The 20,450-nt window shown below is 38.7% G+C and overlaps 1 protein-coding gene across 2 annotated transcripts in view; it reads left to right on the top strand.

Annotated features, from left to right (window-relative positions):
• Positions 1 to 20,215, top strand: part of GALNT5 (polypeptide N-acetylgalactosaminyltransferase 5) — a 44,243-nt gene extending 24,028 nt beyond the window's left edge. The window contains exons 4-10 of one of the 2 annotated variants that reach the window (XM_019972518.2): positions 434 to 569; positions 1,182 to 1,301; positions 3,850 to 3,967; positions 4,962 to 5,285; positions 10,368 to 10,448; positions 15,000 to 15,161; positions 17,536 to 20,215. In XM_019972518.2, coding sequence (XP_019828077.2) covers positions 434 to 569; positions 1,182 to 1,301; positions 3,850 to 3,967; positions 4,962 to 5,285; positions 10,368 to 10,448; positions 15,000 to 15,161; positions 17,536 to 17,676 — 1,082 coding nt within the window. In that variant the 3' untranslated portion in view covers positions 17,677 to 20,215. The remainder of the gene's footprint in view (positions 1 to 433; positions 570 to 1,181; positions 1,302 to 3,849; positions 3,968 to 4,961; positions 5,286 to 10,367; positions 10,449 to 14,999; positions 15,162 to 17,535) is intronic. The other variant, XM_070767681.1, reaches the window with a different exon arrangement.
• The last annotated feature ends 235 nt before the right edge of the window (positions 20,216 to 20,450 follow it).

Raw genomic sequence — 20,450 nt, 5'->3', positions numbered from 1 at the left:
TAATGTGGAATGATTTTTCCTCTTCATCATTTCTAAGGCTAAAGTTGGAATCTCAGATTCTTCCTTGTCTTCCACAAAACAAAGTTTCAGTCCTCCACCACCAAGAGTTAATGGGATTTACCCTCCTTAGAAAGGATAAAAGCAACTACCTTTAATACTAAATATTCCCTTCAGAGCCTTGACTCCTCATTCTAAGTGGCTTATCAATTTTTTTTTCAACCTTAAATGATACTTGCCCCAAAAGACTACTAGAAACCAACTTTTTTTCATTTCACTATAGAATGAAATTAGAGAGACAAAGAAGAAATTCAGTAAGAAGAAAAGACTACTATGCTTACAACCACATTTCTGGAACAATCTCCAGAACTTATGAACACGAAATACACACACTAAGTATATTGCATTTTCAAATTGTTTTTTTCTGGCTCTCTAGGTGATGTGTTGACATTCTTAGATTCTCACGTGGAATGTAACATTGGCTGGTTGGAACCTCTCCTGGAAAGAGTTTACTTAAGCAGAAAGAAAGTAGCCTGTCCAGTAATTGAAGTCATCAATGATAAGGATATGAGGTAATATTGTCATATTCCACAGGATACTTCTAAGTGACTTTTTAACCAGTAGCAGAAGGTAGTGGTCATACTCCTAAAATGTACAACTTTGCAAATCTAAGTAATACATGGTTTATCTGTTTAAATAAATTGAAATAATTGATATATCATGAGATCAAAGCAGATCTATCCAATTGTTTATTTGATCATCACAAATTCTTAACCCTAAATGTCAATAAATACTAATACTCAGTGTCCAGGACTCTCCTCTTTCTATACAGCTGAACACCCAAATATTTATTTTTCTTAAGATTAGTTCTTCTTTTTGTGGTGTGTATATATACATATATACATACACACATATATATACATATATATATACACATGTATATTCTTAAGTAGAGTTTTTTCCCCCTCAAAATGGCCAGAATATTATTAAAAGAAAAGTATGTTAAAAGCAAGCAATCCAGCACTAATGCTAATTATATCCATATCTCTCATTGAAATGTTATTAAAAGCTTTGTGGTGATCTAAAATCATCTTCGCAAGTGCTTGTTTCGTCCACGTGCACAACACGTGGTGTCAGGCTGATAATGTGAATGACCTCAGGTAGCATTTTTTTCCCTTGACTAGTTACATGACAGTGGACAACTTTCAAAGAGGCATATTTGTGTGGCCAATGAACTTTGGTTGGAGAACAATTCCTCCAGACGTTGTTGCAAAAAACAAAATTAAAGAGACTGATATAATAAGGTAAGTGTGTGAAACTTAAGACGAGGAGGGAGTCTTGTATCTTCTTACAAAGGCACAGGAAGCAATTCCACAAAACAGGCATAAGCTGTCATTTACAGAACACCAAGAATTACAGTTCTAGCCGACAGATTGACCAAAAGCAAAAACCTTTCCTGGGAAATTACTCCTCCACAGCCAAAACTCACCTTTTAAGTGGGTAATTATATCTTATTCAGCCCTCAACTTGAGAAATTCACTGATACTATTTCTGTTCTCTGGGATTTGCAAACTATGAAACATAAGCCACTTAAACGTGCTGCATAAATTCTATATAAACACATATAACACTGAAGTAAACATGCGTGAAAATTAAGAATAAATAATAGTAATAGAAATATCATTCTAATTCTTTTTGAGTCTAGTCCTATACTGTCATTGGGAGGAGTGCCAAATTCTGTGAATAAAGTGAGAAACAGACACAGACGCTAGATGCAAATTGAAGTTGGGGCTTTATTGCTGGAGAAACTGGATTTAAGAACAGATTTTAGACCTGAAGCTAAAGTGGGGGCTTCCTAACCCCTCCCCCAAAGTCTAGACCTGTAGGACAAGCACTCTGTCAGCCTCAGGCAGAGCAGCAGGAACCCTGGAGCTTTCCTTATCGGAGAAAGAACTTGAGCAGACTTAAGCCAGAAAGTCCCAAAAGAAAGTCCCAGCCCAGCCTGTACGTTGCAGCATCCTTTCCCTGAACTCACCCCTCCAAACAGTGCCTTATATTCTTCCAAATGTGATGTTTCACAGTTGACACTCCTAACAAGTGAAGGAAGAGTACGACCATTTATTAAGCACTGTGCAACCTCTCTATAACTCTAGGTGGGAGATTGTGGTTTTTCCATTATAGAGATAAGGAAATAGAGACCTAAGAGAGTTAAGTAATTTTCCTGGGGATATTTGTTGCTGTTGTTCAGTTGCCAAGTTATGTCCACCTCTTTGCAACCCCATGGACTACAGTACACCAGGCTTCCCTATTCATCACTGTCTCCCAGAGTTTGCTCAAACTCATGTCCATTGAGTTGGTGATGCCATCCAACCATCTCATCCTCTGCCACCATCTTCTCCTTTTGCCTTCAATCTTTCCCAGCACTGGGGCCTTTTCCAATGAGTTGGCTCTTCATATCAGGTGGCCAAAGTATTGGAGCTTCAGCTTCAGCATCAGTCCTTCCAGTGAACATGCAGGGTTGATTTCCTTTAGGATTGACTGGTTTGATCTCCCTGCAGTCCAAGGGATATACAGCTTGCAAAAGAAGAAATTGGGATTCAAATCTGAATCTGCCTGGATATAATATACTTGCTCTGATCCTACACCTAAAGAACCTCTTTGCCTTTTTCAGACTCCAATTCTGAGAGTCAATGTAGTGATTGAGTTCAAATTTATTCAATGTAATGTTAGAGAATGCATTCTGGATAGTCTGGAAAGGACAGTTGGGATTCAGAAAAAAAAAAAAAAAAACCACATAAATCATGGGGGAAGAGAGCTAGGTGTGGGGTGAGGTTTACATTACCATTGAGATTGCTACAGAGCTTCCATACAAACCTCTTTCAGCTGGCTCCATGGCAACCACCATGGGACATGATTACTGCCTTTTCTAACTGCTGACTCAACTGTAGTTTCTCTTCCCCATGATCAATAACAGCAGTGAAGACTCCAGAGTCGGACTCCTTGGGTTTAAATCTCAACTCTACTATGTACTAGTGGTGTGAGCTTTAAAAAGTTACTTAACCTCTTTCTGTTTCTGTTTCTTCATTTTTATATTAACACTAACAGAAGTAGCTACCTCTTGGATTGTTTTGAGAATTAAATCAGATAATAGTATATATAAAGTGTTTTAAAAAGTATTTGCCAAGAACTTCCCTGAGGGTCCAGTGGTTAAGCCTCTGAGCTCCCAGTGCAGGGTTCCATCCCTGGTCAGGGAACTAAGAGCCACAGCCCTGCAGCCCAGCCAAGAAGGAAAAAAAATATATATATATATAAGTGTTTGCCACATAACAAGCTGTTATAACATTTCTATATTGTTGATGCAGTAGAGTGGAGAAGAGATCTTAGAGTCAAGCCAGATCCCCTAAATTTGAACCCCAGATGTACATCCCACAGACCGGTGGGTCTGTAAACTTGGGAAATTTTCTTGCCTTTGGGGGCTGTAGTTTCTTAAGGGTAGATACTCAAAGGATTTTTGTGAGGCCTGAGTTAATACATCTATAACACTTAAAACAGTGCCTGACTCATCTTTCCTAAATAGCACTAAATAACTGATTAAAAATAACATCTTTGGAGAATTTGTGTTGAAGTGTCAAAGCCAAGGAAGAATCCTAGTTCTAGACCCTGTCTTTGCTGCCTCTAATCAAGTTCTGCCACAAGAACCAGGGAACTTGTCACTTAGGTGTTCTTTGTGACTTTATCCAAGACCTCCCTGCATGTGGTAATTATTCTAAAATGCCTCTTGTTAGGGAACACTCCCTAAAAGTTGAGCTCCCCTGACATGCAAGATTTAAAAGCCAACTTTTCTTTTTGTAGATGTCCCGTCATGGCAGGTGGATTATTTTCTATTGATAAAAATTACTTTTTTGAACTTGGAACATATGATCCTGGGCTCGATGTTTGGGGTGGAGAAAATATGGAGCTCTCTTTCAAGGTATCGCTGAGTGTTTCTCAAATTATCTTTACAATTAAGAGTCTAGCACTTTTAAATGGTTTCATTTTACTAATACAATCAGATATATGACTGCCTCTGGGAGGAAACTTCACAGAAATATTAGGGCCTCTGGATTAATGTCTTCATATCCCAGATTGAATTTGGAAGAATCAATAACCCTCATGAAATTTATTACCATTCCCTCATATTTCACAACACAGTTTCTGCATCTGAATGTGAGGGAAAATAATTGTCTGCCATTTAGTGAAAAGGCTGTAGGATGAATATTTGATGCAAATAACTCATATATTTTTCTAATGTATTAGAAGTAATGAAATTATTTAGTAATAGGCCATCTTGGAGCGCACAGACAGAAGAATAAAAAGAGCCACTACAGCAGGCCACCAAAAGGCCATACTACAGCAACTTAGGGAAGTTCAGATAATGCTGGGTATTTATATAACCATTGATTAATAGCTGAGAAATCAGTGGCGGCAGCCATAGTGCAGAGTATCCATATCACCTGCTTTCCTATGGAGTTGGGTGTATATAGTAATACAGGTGTGACTTTGAGCCCTTGATCAAGAAGGATGGTCTTTAAGTTGTGTTCCACAAGTCAGGTAGATCATCCCAAATGTGAGAAGGGGATACTGAGAAAATGGAAACATACACTCTTTTCCTTGATTCTACTAAAGCAGGAACTTGTGTTACACATTTTATACATAGGGATTCTGTGAGGATTTCTTTAGGGGGGTGGGGGGGGAAGATTTACAATTCAGGAGAGGAAAAGAGAAATATATATAATTTAATAATCCTAAAATGGTTCACAGCAATAGAATAAAATTAAATAAACCTGTTGAGTTTAATTTTCTGTTGAAAAGGACATTAGAAGAGTATTACTCCAACAGCAGGAAAAAGTTGCCACGTGGTTTTTTCATTATTGTTAATTGCCCATGATTTGTGGACAATCATTTGATAACTGGTACTGTTCCAGGTGTGGATGTGTGGCGGTGAAATTGAGATAGTTCCCTGTTCCCGAGTGGGACACATATTCCGAAATGACAATCCCTACTCCTTCCCCAAAGACCGGATGAAGACGGTGGAGCGGAACTTGGGGCGGGTGGCTGAGGTCTGGCTCGATGAGTACAAGGAGCTCTTCTACGGCCACGGGGATCACCTCATAGATCAAGGGTTAGACGTCGGAAACCTTACCCAGCAGCGGGAACTTCGAAAGAAGCTAAAATGCAAAAGCTTCAAGTGGTACTTGGAGAATGTTTTTCCAGACTTGAAGGCTCCCATTGTGAGGGCGAGTGGTGTGGTAAGTTCAAGCAGCAACTTCAAATCTGACTTTGTGAAAATACAAGGTAAAAACCTTTTTGAAAATGTGTGGGAAAGAATGAATTATTACTTTATAAATAAGTACCAAGTATGAGTGCAGAGGAGACAAAGTGTGGTTTGTCTTGACTGCCCATATTAGGTAAAGTTGAGGAAGGCTTCCAGGAAGGCATGTTTATTGATTAATTCAGCAAACACCCACCAACTGTCATGAAACCAAGCATTATTTAAGAACTGGACTACAGGGTAATGAATAAAGTAGATTGATCCCTTCTCTGTGGAACTTAAAGCTGAGTAGGATAGAAAGATAATAAAGAAATAAGCAAATAAAGTGTAAATTAAAAAATATAGTAGCTTTTAATCAGGGAAGTGGCCACAAGTGATGAATTTTTCTTAAGAGTAGTCAAATCTGTGAAGACATTGAAGGTCAGGTCTGAAAGACCAAGAGTCCACCATGCTGTAAAGAAATAGAGCCCCAGGCAAAGGATGTCACTTATGCAAAAATTCTGACATGTGGCAGTTTGAGGCATTCAGGAACTAGAAAGAAGGATGTTGTTATCAAGGTTTGAGAAGGCAGGAGGAATGGCACCAGATGAAGGTCAAGAGGGAGAAGGAGTTGGATCCCACAGGTCCTTGTGGGCAGAGTAAGGGTTTTCTCTCTCTCATCTTTTTCTGTCTCTTCCTTTTTTCAGAATGCAATTGGAAGTTACTGAGTAGGGTTAAGCAATGGGATGACATGGTTTATTTAGAGTTTTATAGATTTCAAAGAGGGATTGAAAATAACAGAAATTGTCAGACAACAGCAGAGAAAATTCCACGGCTCAAAATAACATACTAAAAAGAAAGAAGTCAAACTTGATAGGTTTGATAGAGTACAAAGCTAAGAAAAAATTAAGGAAGGAGAAAAACTCTTTTAAAAAAGCCATTTCAAACCCATTTTAAGAGTGAGATTAATTTGAAGAGGATGGCAAGAGATGAGGATTTTTATCATATAATAAGTTTAGAGATGATTAGTCAAGCCTTGACCTAGAGGTCTTCCCTGATCATGCAAAATTTTAATCTCTTTTACTATTTTATTTCTCATGTAATTTTTACTTATAAACATTCCCAGTGCTGTTTTCTTTTTCTTCTTGCAAAATTTTCAGACTTGGCCCTCAGTAAGCCTGCTCTTTTTACACCATTTTTTTTTTTTTTCAGTTCTCCCTAGCAAGTGAATTGTACAAACCAATCTTTCTCTGCCTACCAAATTTCCTGATAATAAGACACTTAGGCCATTTCCCTTGATGGTATAAGGGAGATTCTGGAAAAGTGGGAAAGAGAGAAAACCAGTCTAAGAATTTGTTCTGCTTTCATAAAATTCAACTGACGCATAAGTATATGTAACCGGTTTATATATAACATAATTGCCCATTTTTGTAGGTCAAAATGCAATAACTGCTACTTCAGAGGTTCAACTTGATTATTTTATCTTAGATAATTCTTTAGGAAGAATACCCTGAGTTTATATACTGTTCAAGTAACATGCCTGTAAGATAAATTTACATTTTTTTAAACTCTATTCAGCCCACCAGGCTCTCCCATCCCTGGGATTCTTCAGGCAAGAACACTGGAGTGGGTTGCCATTTCCTTCTCCAATTTCTTAAGCAGGATAAAAGAAAAAGACATTCTCATCATAGTAATTTTTTCCTGTCCTAAAAACACAGAATCTCAGTAAGAGCATTACTGGACTTTAACCACCAGAGGGAACTAAAAAACTGTCTTTTGCCTCCTCTTTGAGGTTAGCTTGTCTAATAGTTTCCATTCAAATTTTGAAGAACTCTTCTAATGAAAGTGCTTTCTCTTGATGCCTGAGCTACAGTACAACAAAATGCAGAAAAGATTTTAATAAATTCTTTCTTTCTGTTTTCCTCCTTATTTGTTGCCTTCCTTAGACAAATTTTAATAAAAATGACATTGGTTCCCTCCGAAACAAGAAGTAGGGAGCATTATTACCATTAAAAAAAGGACCTTTCTCCAGGAAATTCAGAGGAAGGTTAACTAAATCATTGTTTTGGATAGATAATCTTGTAAAGTTCCAAGAAACTGAAATCCAGAACTTTTTGTTACTTGCTCCATATCATTCCTTCTTTCAACCTACACACCTAGGAAAGTTTGACTTTTTAAAAATTGGAATAAATCTTTTCTCACTGAACCAAAAATATTTTAAAATAATAAAAGAACCTCAGCAATAATTTGAACTTATATTGGATTTAACTCAGCAAACAGCTTCTAGTCTAGTGTTTACCAATTCTGGGATAAACGGTAGAAAACTCCAACTTCCTAAATTGGAAAATGAAATAATTCAAAATGGATTATGTAAAATTTATACATACTTCCTGATTTTAAAATAAGATTGATATGGTTTACAATAAAAGCATAGATGTGTTAAGTGAGAGCCCAGTTTTCAAAACTATTCCTAATGAGAGAAAGAATATCAATTCCTTAGCACTTCATAGACCATTTCTATATGAATGAAGGAAAGCTGCTGCTGCTGCTAAGTCGCTTCAGTAGTGTCCGACTCTGTATGACCCCATAGACGGCAGACCACCAGGCTCCTCTGTCCCTGGGATTCTCCAGGCAAGAACACTGGAGTGGGTTGCCATTTCCTTCTCCAATGCATGAAAGTGAAAAGTGAAAAGTGAAAGTGAAATCGCTCAGTCGTGCCCGACTCTTAGCGACCCCATGGACTACAGACTACCAGGCTCCTCTGTCCATGGATTTTCCAGGCAAGAGTACTGGAGTGGGGTGCCATTGCCTTCTCCCATGAAGGAAAGCAGTTTCCCCAATAATTTCCAAAAGGAGGGAAGAGAAACATATCTTCAAATGAAGTGGGGGAGAGGAAGGCAAGGAATAGAAAATATTTCTCTCCTTCTCGTGCCATTTAGTTCTTGGAAGAAGGGATTGTGAGAAATAAATACAAAGCAATCAATTAACCAGGGGTTCCCAAACACTGTTCTGGGCAAAGTTATGCTGTCAAAGAGGATTCTGTGGTCACATGTATTTGGCAAACTCTTGTACCGCATTCCCTCTGCACTCAGGACTGGAGGTTTTGAGAGGTTCTTGAGTAGGGCAGCCTGGTCAGCTGTCCTGAAGCCAGAGTTTTCCAAACTCACTTGAAGATATTTTCTGCATGATCTACAGGTACAGGAGTTTTTGTTTGTTTTGTGTTAAGATCAACTGGGACACCATTTCCTTTCTTTCAACTCCAGGCTTATTCTACCTCCACACACAACTGTTAACTCTCTTCCCTGAAGTTCATGGTGGTGGATTCCTCCTGTGGGTTCTGACTGCTCCCACTAATGATGGAGTGTGTGTGTGTGTGTGTGTGCATTTGTGCACGTGCTCAGTCACTCACTCATGTCTGATCCTTTGCAACCCCATGGACTGTAGCCCACCAGGCTCCTCTGTCCCTGTACTTTTCCAGGCAAGCATACTAGAGTGCATTGCCATTTCCTTCTCCAGGGGATCTTCCCAACCCAGGGACTGAACTTGCATCTCTTGCGCCTCCTGCATTGGCAGGCTGATTCTTTACCACGGTGCCACCTGGGAAGCCAATTGTCTCCTCCCAAATCTGGCACTTTAAATTGTAAATAGAGCTTCCTTTGAGGATTTCTGTTGGAGAGTCTGTTCTTCTAGAATTGTTTTGCATGCGGGTCACCCCAGAAACAACAAAACCGGTAGATTTTAATGTTTGTATGTTTGTTTTTTTCAGTGCTTTGAGGGTTCTGTCAGGGTTCCTAGTCATGCAAGTGGTGTGCGCATCTCAAACTCAAATGAAGGTTGATGTACGGTTTCAGATTCCCTTGGGAGAAGCTTCCTCTTTGTCTCCCAGTGCTAATGAATAAATTGTTTTTCCCTGTACACTATTCCACCCAGGGCCTAACGTTTTAGCTATCCATCATGTGTGGAAGACCTCAACTCTAGGTTTTTTCATATTCAGTATCAGTCCCCTGCTTACCAGTATTTGCCATTTTACCTCTTGTTTTTAGGTTTTGTTCTTCACTTTATGGAAGTGCCCCCTACTTTCTTGTAGGAAAAATTAAGCATGTAAAAGTGCAAACCAAGCCACTGAGCACTGTATTATGAAATCTGACAACTCTGTGAGCACCCCAACTTGCGTCCTACAATGCTCCTAGTTAGAGCTCTTGCTTAGTTACCCTGGAACAGGAGGGGACACGAATGGTGCCCCTGGCCACAGAAACCACCCCACTTGCCAGCACAGGACGCTTCCCTGAGTGTAGACCGAGCTCTACACAGCTCTTCAGAAGTCTGAAAAGTTCAAATTGTGTTATACTGTTAACCCACCTTCTCTTTAGACCTGCCCAGAATGTCAGAGGGAGCAAGGGAATCAACATTTCTCTGCATTAAATGGGGACTTACAGACAGCTGCCTCCATGTTGGACCCTGCAAATCCATTAAAAACCTGGGGGCTTGCCAGAAAGTGTCTTTAAGCTTGGCTCCATACTAGCGTTCGTGACTTCCCTCTAATGAATTGTAGCTTGCCTGAGTCATTAGGAAGATTCTGACCGGGAGTCAGCTGGAATCTGCTGTTTTTGAAAGACTCAATTTATCTATGATTCAGTGCCTAAGCAGTCAGATAGCTTAGAGGGGTCAGCCAGGGAACAGAGCCCGTAACCACTGCTTTGATTAAATTGCACGTATGTGCACTGACTTTTAATATATGCATCAGACAAACTTAAGACAAGAAAATAACTGCTTTTCATGCCACCTTTTGCTCTTTTCCTGTTCAGCATTCCAGGAAAGGGTTAATTAAAAGCTTCTGTGTGTTGGCTCTGTGGCTGAATCACAGGCCTAAATTGACAGATTGAAGCTGTACTTCAGCAAGATTACATTATGTCCCTGTTAGAGATAGCAACCAATAAAATCGTATAGTGCTAAGTAATGCTAAGCTATTAACTTAACTATCTTTAACCTTATTATTGTTTTATATTCTGTGTTTTCTGAATGTCTTGTTCTACTTTAAAATATTTTGTTCTTAATGCGTATTTTATGTTTTGCTTCCTAGCTTATTAATGTGGCCTTGGGTAAATGCATTTCCATCAGAAACACCACAGCCATTCTGGAAGACTGTGATGGGAGCAGCAAGGTACACTGAGCTGGGGTTTTCTCTCTCAGAGTCTGTATAGCTGTTAGTGCTAGTGCGGTTGATAGGTGAAGGGTATGACACCTGTATCACTCACTTGAGATGTTCTTTTTGCCTATGGAAACAATAACTAATTTTCACATTTTTGTATCATCATAAGGTTGGTGACATTTAGGGTCCACCTCTGTATGTAAAAGACAGTGACAAAGGGAATAAATGTGGATACTGTAGTCAACCCGCCATGGACCCAGTTCTGGTTCCACCATTTGTAAAAATGCATTAACTGCAAATTCCTTAACCCTTAGGTGAATGGCAATGATAATAGTGCTGGCCCCAAGCTGTTGTGAGGATGGAATTAGATGCTACACAGGAAGCCTATAAAATAATATCGAACATTTGGTGCTCTATAAATATTCACTGCTATAGTAATAAAGACAAAAATGAGAAAAGTAACACATCACATATAAAGACAAAATGATAAAAATAAAGTCATACAAATTCTTAAATAATGAATCTAAGGGAGCACCCGTCACCCGTCCTTCCCCCTCCCCTACCCAGGCACTCCTAAGGGAGTAAAGCAAATAGCACAATTCATGATCCATGGTGGAAAACTCCATGGCCGAACTTCAACAAATCTGAGCACAGTATTTAGGGGAGGAAGTAGGGCCTGGGAAAACAGAGCCCTGACTCTGTAGAGCTCTGAGCAATGACACCTCCCTCTCCAACATATGCTCCTGCCCACTCTCATTCTGTTCGGACAGTTATCAACTTGGCTGCTATATTAGACTCACAGGAACATGGATTCAGGAGTCGAACTCAGCCCCCTAAAACTGCAGATAACTCTTTGCCAGAGAAATTATTTTGTGATGGGAATCGAGGCTTGCTTTGCTTTGTGTTAGAGATATTACTTTATTTTCCACTATATCCCATGTTTACCTCTTAATTCAAAGCTGCTGCTAGGAAAATAAAAAGATATTTTTGTCATCTCTGTTGATATAATTCAGCCATGGATTGTAAACTTGAGTTAATGGAATTCTTTCTTAATTAAGAAAGAGGAGACAGAAGGGAAGAGAAAAGTGTCAAAAATTAATTGAAAGAAATAATTTTCATGCATTAAGAATTCAAAAAGAAAATCAAGTCAAAAAGTATAAGACAAAACCATAAATAGTCCAAATTATGTGAAAGCAAACTATTAAATAATATGTATCCTTCAAGACTGATCATTATAGTGACTTTTTGTCCGATTAATCAGTATTTTACCTGAAAACCCAAGTTCTCAATAACCACTGAGTCTCTCAACGGGCTGCTAGGAGATAAAAAGTATAAATCATGTAGCCCCTGCCCTGCTTTCCACAAACGTCCATCTTCTTTTTTTGTCTTGTCACTCATTTTTAAATTCTGCTTCATTGGGTTGGTTTGAATAATTAAACGTAAAGGAGCATGGAGGAAGTTAACTTATTTTTGGCAGAATTAACGAGGCTTTGACTGTGTAGATCACAATAAACTGTGGAAAATTTTGAAAGAGATGGGACTACCAGACGACCTGACCTGCCTCTTGAGAAACCTATATGCAGGTCAGGAAGCAACAGTTAGAACTGGACATGGAACAACAGACTGGTTCCAAATAGGAAAAGGAGTATGTCAAGGCTGTATATTGTCACCCTGCTTATTTAACTTATATGCAGAGTACATCATGAGAAACGCTGGGCTGGAAGAAGCACAAGCTGGAATCAAGATTGCCGGGAGAAATATCAATAACCTCAGATATGCAGATGACACCACCTTTATGGCAGAAAGTGAAGAGGAACTAAAAAGCCTCTTGATGAAAGTGAAAGAGGAGAGTGAAAAAGTTGGCTTAAGGCTCAACATTCAGGAAACTAAGATCATGGCATCTGGTCCCATCACTTCGTGGGAAATAGATGGGGAAACAGTGGAAACAGTGTCAGACTTTATTTTGGGGGGGCTCCAAAATCACTGCAGATGGTGACTGCAGCCATGACATTAAAAGACGCTTACTCCTTGGAAGGAAAGTTATGACCAACCTAGATAGCATATTGAAAAGCGGAGGCATTACTTTGCCAACAAGGTCTGTCTAGTCAAGGCTATGGTTTTTCCAGTGGTCATGTATGGATGTGAGAGTTGGACTGTAAAGAAAGCGGAGCACAAAAGAATTGATGCTTTTGAACTGTGGTGTTGGAGAAGACCCTTGAGAGTCCCTTGGACTGCAAGGAGATCCAACTAGTCCATCCTAAAGGAGATCAGTCCTTGGTGTTCATTGGAAGGACTGATGCTGAAGCTGAAACTCCAATACTTTGGCCACCTCATGCGAAGAGTTGACTCATTGGAAAAGACCCTGATGCTGGGAGGGATTGGGGGCCGGAGGAGCAGGGAACAACAGAGGATGAGATGGCTGGATGGCATCACCAACTCGATGGACATGAGTTTGGGTAAACCCCAGGAGTTGGTGATGGACAAGGAGGTCTGGCTTACTACGATTCATGAAGTCACAAAGAGTCAGACACGACTGAGTGACTGAACTGAACTGTATATGAAGCCGTTGACTGTAGGATTCCTCCATAAAAGTTCAAAAGGAATAAAACCCTAGGACTGAACCATCAAGCCCTAGCTTCATCTTACTTAAGATGTCTCCTTAGTTACTAAGTTTTCAGTCAGTTAAAATGTCCCTTTTCAATAAATCCTTGTATTATGACACACATCCATGCTTCTCTAATTCAATGTGCATTCAGGTCATCTGGGAAGTTTCTTACAATGCAGATTCTAATTCAGTAGGTCCATTGTGGGGACTGAAATTCAGCGTTTCTAACTAGCTCCCAGGAGATGCTAATGTTAGTCCAGGGACTACTGTTTGAATGGAAAGTTCTACCACAATAACATACTTGATAATCTAAATTAAATTCCAATCACATTACAAATGATGCATTAGATGAAAGTATTAGGTAGATTTTAGCAACCGAATATAATATAATATTTTTCTTATTATATTTACATTGGTTTAAAACAACCTCAGATATGCAGATGACACCACCCATAAGGCAGAAAGTGAAGAACTAAAGAGCCTCTTGATGAAAGTGAAAGAGGAGAGTGAAAAAGTTGGCTTAAAGCTCAACATTCAGAACACTAAGGTCATGGCATCCAGTTCCGTTACTTCATGGCAAATAGATGGGGAAAGAGTGGAAACAGTGGCTGACTTTATTTTTGGGGGCTCCAAAATCACTGCAGATGGTGATTGCAGCCATGAAATTAAAAGATGCTTACTCCTTGGAAGTAAAGTTATGAGCAACCTAGAGAACATATTCAAAAGCAGAGACATTACTTTGCCAACAAAGGTCCATCTAGTCAAGGCTATGGTTTTTCCAGTGGTCATATATGGATGTGAGAGTTGGACTGTAAAGAAAGCTGAGCACAGAAGAATTGATGCTTTTGAACTGTGGTGTTGGAGAAGACCCTTGAGAGTCCCTTGAACTGCAAGGAGATCCAACTAGTCCATCCTAAAGGAGATCAGTCCTTGGTGTTCATTGGAAGGACAGATGTTGAAGCTGAAACTCCAATACTTTGGCCACCTCATGCAGAGAGCTGACTCATTTGAAAAGACCCTGATGCTGGGAAAGATTGAAGGCAGGAGGAGAAGGGGACAACAGAGGATGAGATGATTGGATGGCATCACCGACTCAATGGACATGAGTTTGGGTAAACTCCGGAAGTTGGTGATGGACAGGGAGGCCTGATGTTCTGCAGTTCATGGGGTCGCAAAGAGTCAGACATAACTGAGCGACTGAACTGAACTGAACTGAAAACAACAAATTTCCTACAGACCCAGTGCTTTAGAGTATATTGACTGGGCAGATAGAACGAAGTTTTAAAAAAATTTATAAAAATTAAAAAGACAGTCCCATTACCTAAAACACTATTTATTTTAGACATTGGCAACTCCCCCAAACTGGACTTCTCCAAGAGGAGTTGCTGTGAACTGGGAGATATTAACACAGTGCAAACTGGTGAATCTTTGTGCTATCAGTGAAGAAAGATTTTTAACCTTTCCTATAATAGAACACAGCCTCTAGGAGTCCAATTTTCTAGTATTAAAAAAAACAAGCATAGTAATTCCCATCGAAGTCATTTAGGACTGGGACTTGGCTCTCCCTGTAGCCCCAGTGGCTAGGGGCCTGAATCGTGTGGTGGTTTGAATGCTCCATTACTTCAAATACCAGGTTAGCCTGGCACTCAGAACACTTAAAAGGGCACCCATTCACAGACATGTACTAATTGTACTAAATATTGTTTTATTATTGCAGCTAACACTTATTGATGTCTTACTGTGTGCTCACTATTGCTATCCAACTTAAAAATTAGAAAAATGAGATTAGACAGGGTAAATAATACAGCCATACTATCAGAATTGAAAGTGGCCATACCAAGATTTTGAACATGAAACATCTGACTAGAGTGCCTATATTCTTAAGCATTACTAATAAAAATGTTTAGCAAAGAGTTTGCTGCCGAAAGTCACCTTCTCCTTATACATTTTCCCCACAGCTTCAACAATTTAATTACACCTGGTTAAGGCTTATTAAACACGGAGCATGGTGCTTAGCTCCTGTGCCTGATAACGGGGCCCTGAGGCTGCACCTTTGTGATAACAGAAACAAAGGGCTAAGATGGCTGCATAAATCAACATCAGTCTTCCGTCCAGAACTGGTAAGCAAAATATTTGTACCTCTTCCTTACCACAAATCCAACTTTCCATTAAATGCTACATAAACCCTCCTTGTCAGCTTCCTCAATCAGAGGCTTTAAATGTGTAAGGGACAACAGAGGCGGTGTAAAAGTTCTTACGCAGAGATAAACAGATTTTTTTAATATATAAATTGTTGACTCCTTTTTTATTCTTTTAACAAAATTTACTTCAAATCAGTTCTTTTGGTTATATTTCTGTCATCATCTTTGTTTCTGAAAGTCGTTTGCTTCTGAAAGTCAGTTAGCAATGCCAAAAGTCAGGCTTATGGCTTAGAACTGGTTCTCATTGATTACCAGAAAAGTTAATAGGGAGAGTAGATGGGGAAAGCAAGAAGCAGTGTGCTTCCCCAAGCCCTGCACTTAGTATGAATCTGTCTCCACTTCCTGCCTCCTTTCCTTAGAGAGATTTTCTCATGTCCTCTGGTTCCTCAAGACTTAGGCTCTGGAGAGTCTAAGGGTGCTGGAGTCTCTGGGTGCTGGAGTCAGTTCCAACCAGCTTGCAGGTGCTGACCATGTGCAGCTCTTGCCAACTTCACACTCAGTGATGTCACATTGGTGATTCGAAACCAACCATGACAGGAGTATTTACAAAACCCCATGCTAGAAATCAAGGGATGGTTTTCCAGAGGTCAAGTTGTAGATATTAACCAGAACAACCATGCCCTATCCTATTTGCTGTTCAAGTACTCTGCTTTCCCCAATCATATTTTAGTAAGATACAAAGTCATAAGTTTTCTGTAGGATTTTTGAGTGGCAGGAATAATTTCAGGCCTGCCTTCTCAAATTTTCTTCTGTTTCACTAGCGGGTAGCCACCAAACCCACTGAATGAGTAGTGAGTATGTGGAGACCATCATTTTGCTCAGGGATGACCCCAAAGTATGCACACTTTTTTCCTTGGGGTGTCTCCATTCTTTCTGATGTCACGGCCAGTGATTGCTTTCTTCATGACATTTTTTTTTTTTTCCTGCTCAGGATAAAATTAGGACCTAAGCATCACACTCTCCAATCTTCCTTTCCATACCTCATCCTTATTATATTTGATGGATCTCTTTACAACTCACCAGCAGATTATTATAGCTAATCCAGATCTTCTCAGTGTCATCTTTTTTACAAATCCTTGAGGTTATTCAAGTATCATATTTCTAAAATTCTAAAAGAGTGACAATATTCTGTTTTGTATTTTTTTTTTGGCTGTGCTGGGTCTTCTCTGCTACAGGGGCTTTCTCTAGTTGCAGCAAGCAGGGATCACTCTCTAGTTGCTGTGCATGGGCTTCTCATTGAGGTGGCTTCTCTCGCTGTGGAGCACAGGCTCGAGGGAATACAGACTTCAGCAGTAGTGGCACCTGGGCCTATTTGCCCCATGGCAATGTGGAATCTTCCCAGATCATGGATGGAACCTGTGTCTCTTGCAATGGCAGGCAGATTCTCAGCCTCTGGACCACCAGGGGAGCCCAAGGGTGACAATGTTTTTGTAAGAGTATCTTTAAAATAAATTATTATAAAGTCACCTCTATTTGATAAAATTTTAGAGCATTTCAAAACTTGTGTGTTTGTTAGTGGTTCAGCTATGTTCAATTCTTTGCAACCCCATGGACTGTGGCCTACCAGGCTCCTCTATCTATAGAATTCTCCAGGCAAGAAGGATTAAAATGACCTTTGTCACAGTTATGGATATTTGAGAGGATTGATAGGTGAAAAAATTATAAACTCATGAGCAAGTTGTAAGTAGGTTATTGACAATTTCTAGGATGTATAATAAGTATTCATCAATAATAGAACCCTCTGAAATACCTGTGACTTCTTCTAGTTATATCTGGACTTTCTGGACATTGGGCATTATGTTCTATCAGAGAACATGGTAAGGAACTCGTAAATAAAATACATCATTTCTAACACATTTTATTCTAAATTTTCATTTTAAGGCATGAACTTAAGAAATTAACTAAGTCATTTTTTGTGATGGTGTTTTTTTTTTTTTTTTTTTTTTTCTTTACTACCATCCGTGAGGGAGCCAGTCACCATATACAGTAAACACCATCTGGAGATATTTCCTTTAAATAATACAGTTATCAGCCATATCATCAGAAAATTCATCTTTTACTTCATGAAGAACTGAAAGTTGTAGCTTGGAGAGTGTGAGAATTTAGTTTAAGATAAAGACAAATTTAATACTGTCTAAAGTCTGGTTTATGTTATTCATCTATTTCAGGGGAATTCCTAAAAAATAAAAAATGAAATCACCTTTTTTAAAAATTGGTAATTGGTTTTAATTTCTTTACATCACAATTGTTAAATTCAGCCTATGGCTCATTATCAGATCCCCTTTCTCTCCAGGTGAACCACATTGTTTTTGGAAACTATCATCAGTTGTTATGCTTGGAAGGAGATTTTACTCAGAAGACCCTGAAAGTTGCACCTTGTGACCCAGCAAAGCCAGATCAAAAGTGGAAATTTGAAAACTATTATGAAGACTGAAGAGGAAGTGATATTTTGATCTAGGAAACCCACTAGACACTGTGAATTCGACAGTGAATTTGGTGACCATATTTCCCCATGCTAGTTTAAAATTTTCAAAATTAATAACATTTAAATGGAAGATTTTTTTAAAAATCACAATATTTGAGATACCAAAATTTAACTCAGGGAGAAAAATCCAACATTGGATTGGAGTCCTTCTTCAGCACTAGGTGGCCTTTTAAATTGCCTGCTTTCTACTCTCTGCTGGAACAAAGCCTGCTAGCTGTCCCATTCCATCTAACAGGTAACCAGAAATGAAGACAGAAGTACTTGGAAAAGTACAATGATATTCAATGATGGCTGATCATAACCAGCATTTTTGACCCACAAGTAGGTATAATTAATGAGAAGCTGGTCCTTTATTTGCCAGTTTTTCATCAAAAATAAAAGAGGTAGAAGGAAAGAAAGAAAAGAAGAAGGAAAGAAAATTACTTGAGTTCCTAGACTAAAAGAACTCAGAAACACACAGCTTTCACCTTGATGAAATCTCTCCCTACCACATGCATGTTTACCTAATGTTAGAAATAATATTAATATAATACTCCTTGATGGCAGGGTTTTGATCTAGATGACTGTATAATGTTTTTCTTACTCTGAGTCAGTGGAAAATTTCTAAGTGAGGAAGTCAAATGCTTATTCAATTCTAGACATGGATGTTTCCATTCATTTTGTGCTTTTAAACTGCACTTTAAAAAATGGCCATACAAGTAGCTTCTAGATTTATGTGGATATTAAACAAGAAAAAAAAATGGAAAGAAATACAGACTGCATCACTTCACACAGTAGTAACTGAAAATAAATTTCATCATTGAACCTACTCTAATATAGAACCAAATAAGAGGAGTTAAAATGAATAAAGCAGAAATAGAGCACTAAAAATAAGAAAGTTCTCTTATGTGAAAATCCTACTTTATATTCAGTAGCATTCACACAGATGAAGTATGCTAAAATAGGCTTTACAAGTTTTCAAGGTAGAAATAAAGTGAAGGAGATGTAAAGAAAGGGGAAGAGAATGATAACCACAGTGAAGAAGAGAGTTAAGAGAAAACTGTCCTAGATTTAGCCAAAATAAGGAAGGGGATCTTGCACCTCTGTGGGGGAGAAAAGAATAAATGCCTAGATGCAGACCTAAAGATAACACTGATAAGTTTAGAGAAAATCCCAATATTACTTTGATCCAAATTGAGTACCTAATCTTAGGTATGCCTGCTGCTGCTGCTAAGTCGCTTCAGTTGTGTCAGACTCTGTGTGACCCCATAGACGGAAGCCCACCAGGCTCCCCTGCCCCTGGGATTCTCCAGGCAAGAACACTGGAGTGGGTTGCCATTTCCCTCTCCATAGGTATGCCTAAACTTAGTCATACTGAAAGATATCTTAGAAATTCTGATAACCTTTGCATTCATTTGGTAGAAATTTGATGTCTAGCAGACACATTACCTATCTAAAAATCCCAGGCCAGTTAGTAAGAGAATCAGGATTAGAATTAGAATCAGAATTAGATTAAATTAGATATCTGGAATCAGGATCTCCAAAAATGGGGCCACCAGCCTAACCAAAATTGCTCCATGACATTCTTAAAAAAAAAAAAGCATAAATTTTTTGGTTGAGGTTGGGTGTCTGGAGAATAATCATGCTACATGCTTGTTAATATTTGTAAAAAAAAGAAAGAAAGAAACCTGTGCAATTGAGTTGATGGTGAAACTTGGTATCCTTAGTCTGATTTCCTATTAAAACTTAAATTTTAATTCCCAATTAATTACACAAAAACAGCAATAACTAAGAATTGGAAGGGGAAACAGTTTTGAACATTTGTATCATATTTAAGATATTTATGTAAATAATTGATATTGCAGATGAGATGAGAAAATGACTAGCAAATGAGACCATTCTTTTCAAAACAGCGCCATGTGGGGGATAAAACATAAGTTAGTTGCCAAAGGACTAATTGAGTTGCTGACCAAACTCAATGCGCTGGATGCCCTATGCAATTCTTTGTGTGAGTGAAAAAATGTTGAAAGGTTTTCTGCCAGTCTAATGAATCTCTTTTTATTCAAAAACAGTTTCCACCATAATTGTCAACTCTATTCAGAAAAAGATGAGTTATGTTTTGGATAGGTTTATCTTTGGGCATACCAGCTGAAGAAATTCAAGTGTTTTTGCTCAAAAGAACCCTCTGTGACCTGTTCGGTGTATTCTCCTCCTGGCTTTACCTTGACATACTTATTATGTGAAGCTATATTTGAATCCATATTGTCAGTATAGCAAAGAAGTATTTTCATACATCACATGTTTGTTCTTGGGTAGAATTTTTAAAACAGGTTTTACAGTGTTTTTCCCGCTTACTCTAAGAAGCAAGGCAATAATCAGTAGTTAGAAATCATATGGGCCTTAAAGGAGTATGGACTAATTGTGAAATCTACTACCAACATTCTTTTAAGCAATGTGCTCTAAATTTTTGTTTTCTGAAGACTGTAATAAAGGTATAAATGCCTCTAGATATTCTGGTACTTCTAATGATAAACCCTTGGATGAGACACATTAGGGTCTTAATCAGCCCTGAGTTCTTCAATAAGGGGTTCTGTTCTTAGGGCCTTTATAGAGTTTTCTCTGGATTAGCTTAAGCTATTTATTACCTTTCCTAGAAAAATATATTTGCATCTTATTACCTTGAACACAAGCATAGTTGATAATATTTTACAGGTCTTATTGGCTCAAAAACTAATTTACCAAAC

Source organism: Bos indicus, chromosome 2 (assembly GCF_029378745.1).
Source record: "Bos indicus isolate NIAB-ARS_2022 breed Sahiwal x Tharparkar chromosome 2, NIAB-ARS_B.indTharparkar_mat_pri_1.0, whole genome shotgun sequence".
Taxonomy (NCBI): domain Eukaryota; kingdom Metazoa; phylum Chordata; class Mammalia; order Artiodactyla; family Bovidae; genus Bos; species Bos indicus.
The sequence above is the reverse complement of the archived record's forward strand: the minus strand, read 5'-3'. Positions and strand labels throughout refer to the sequence as shown.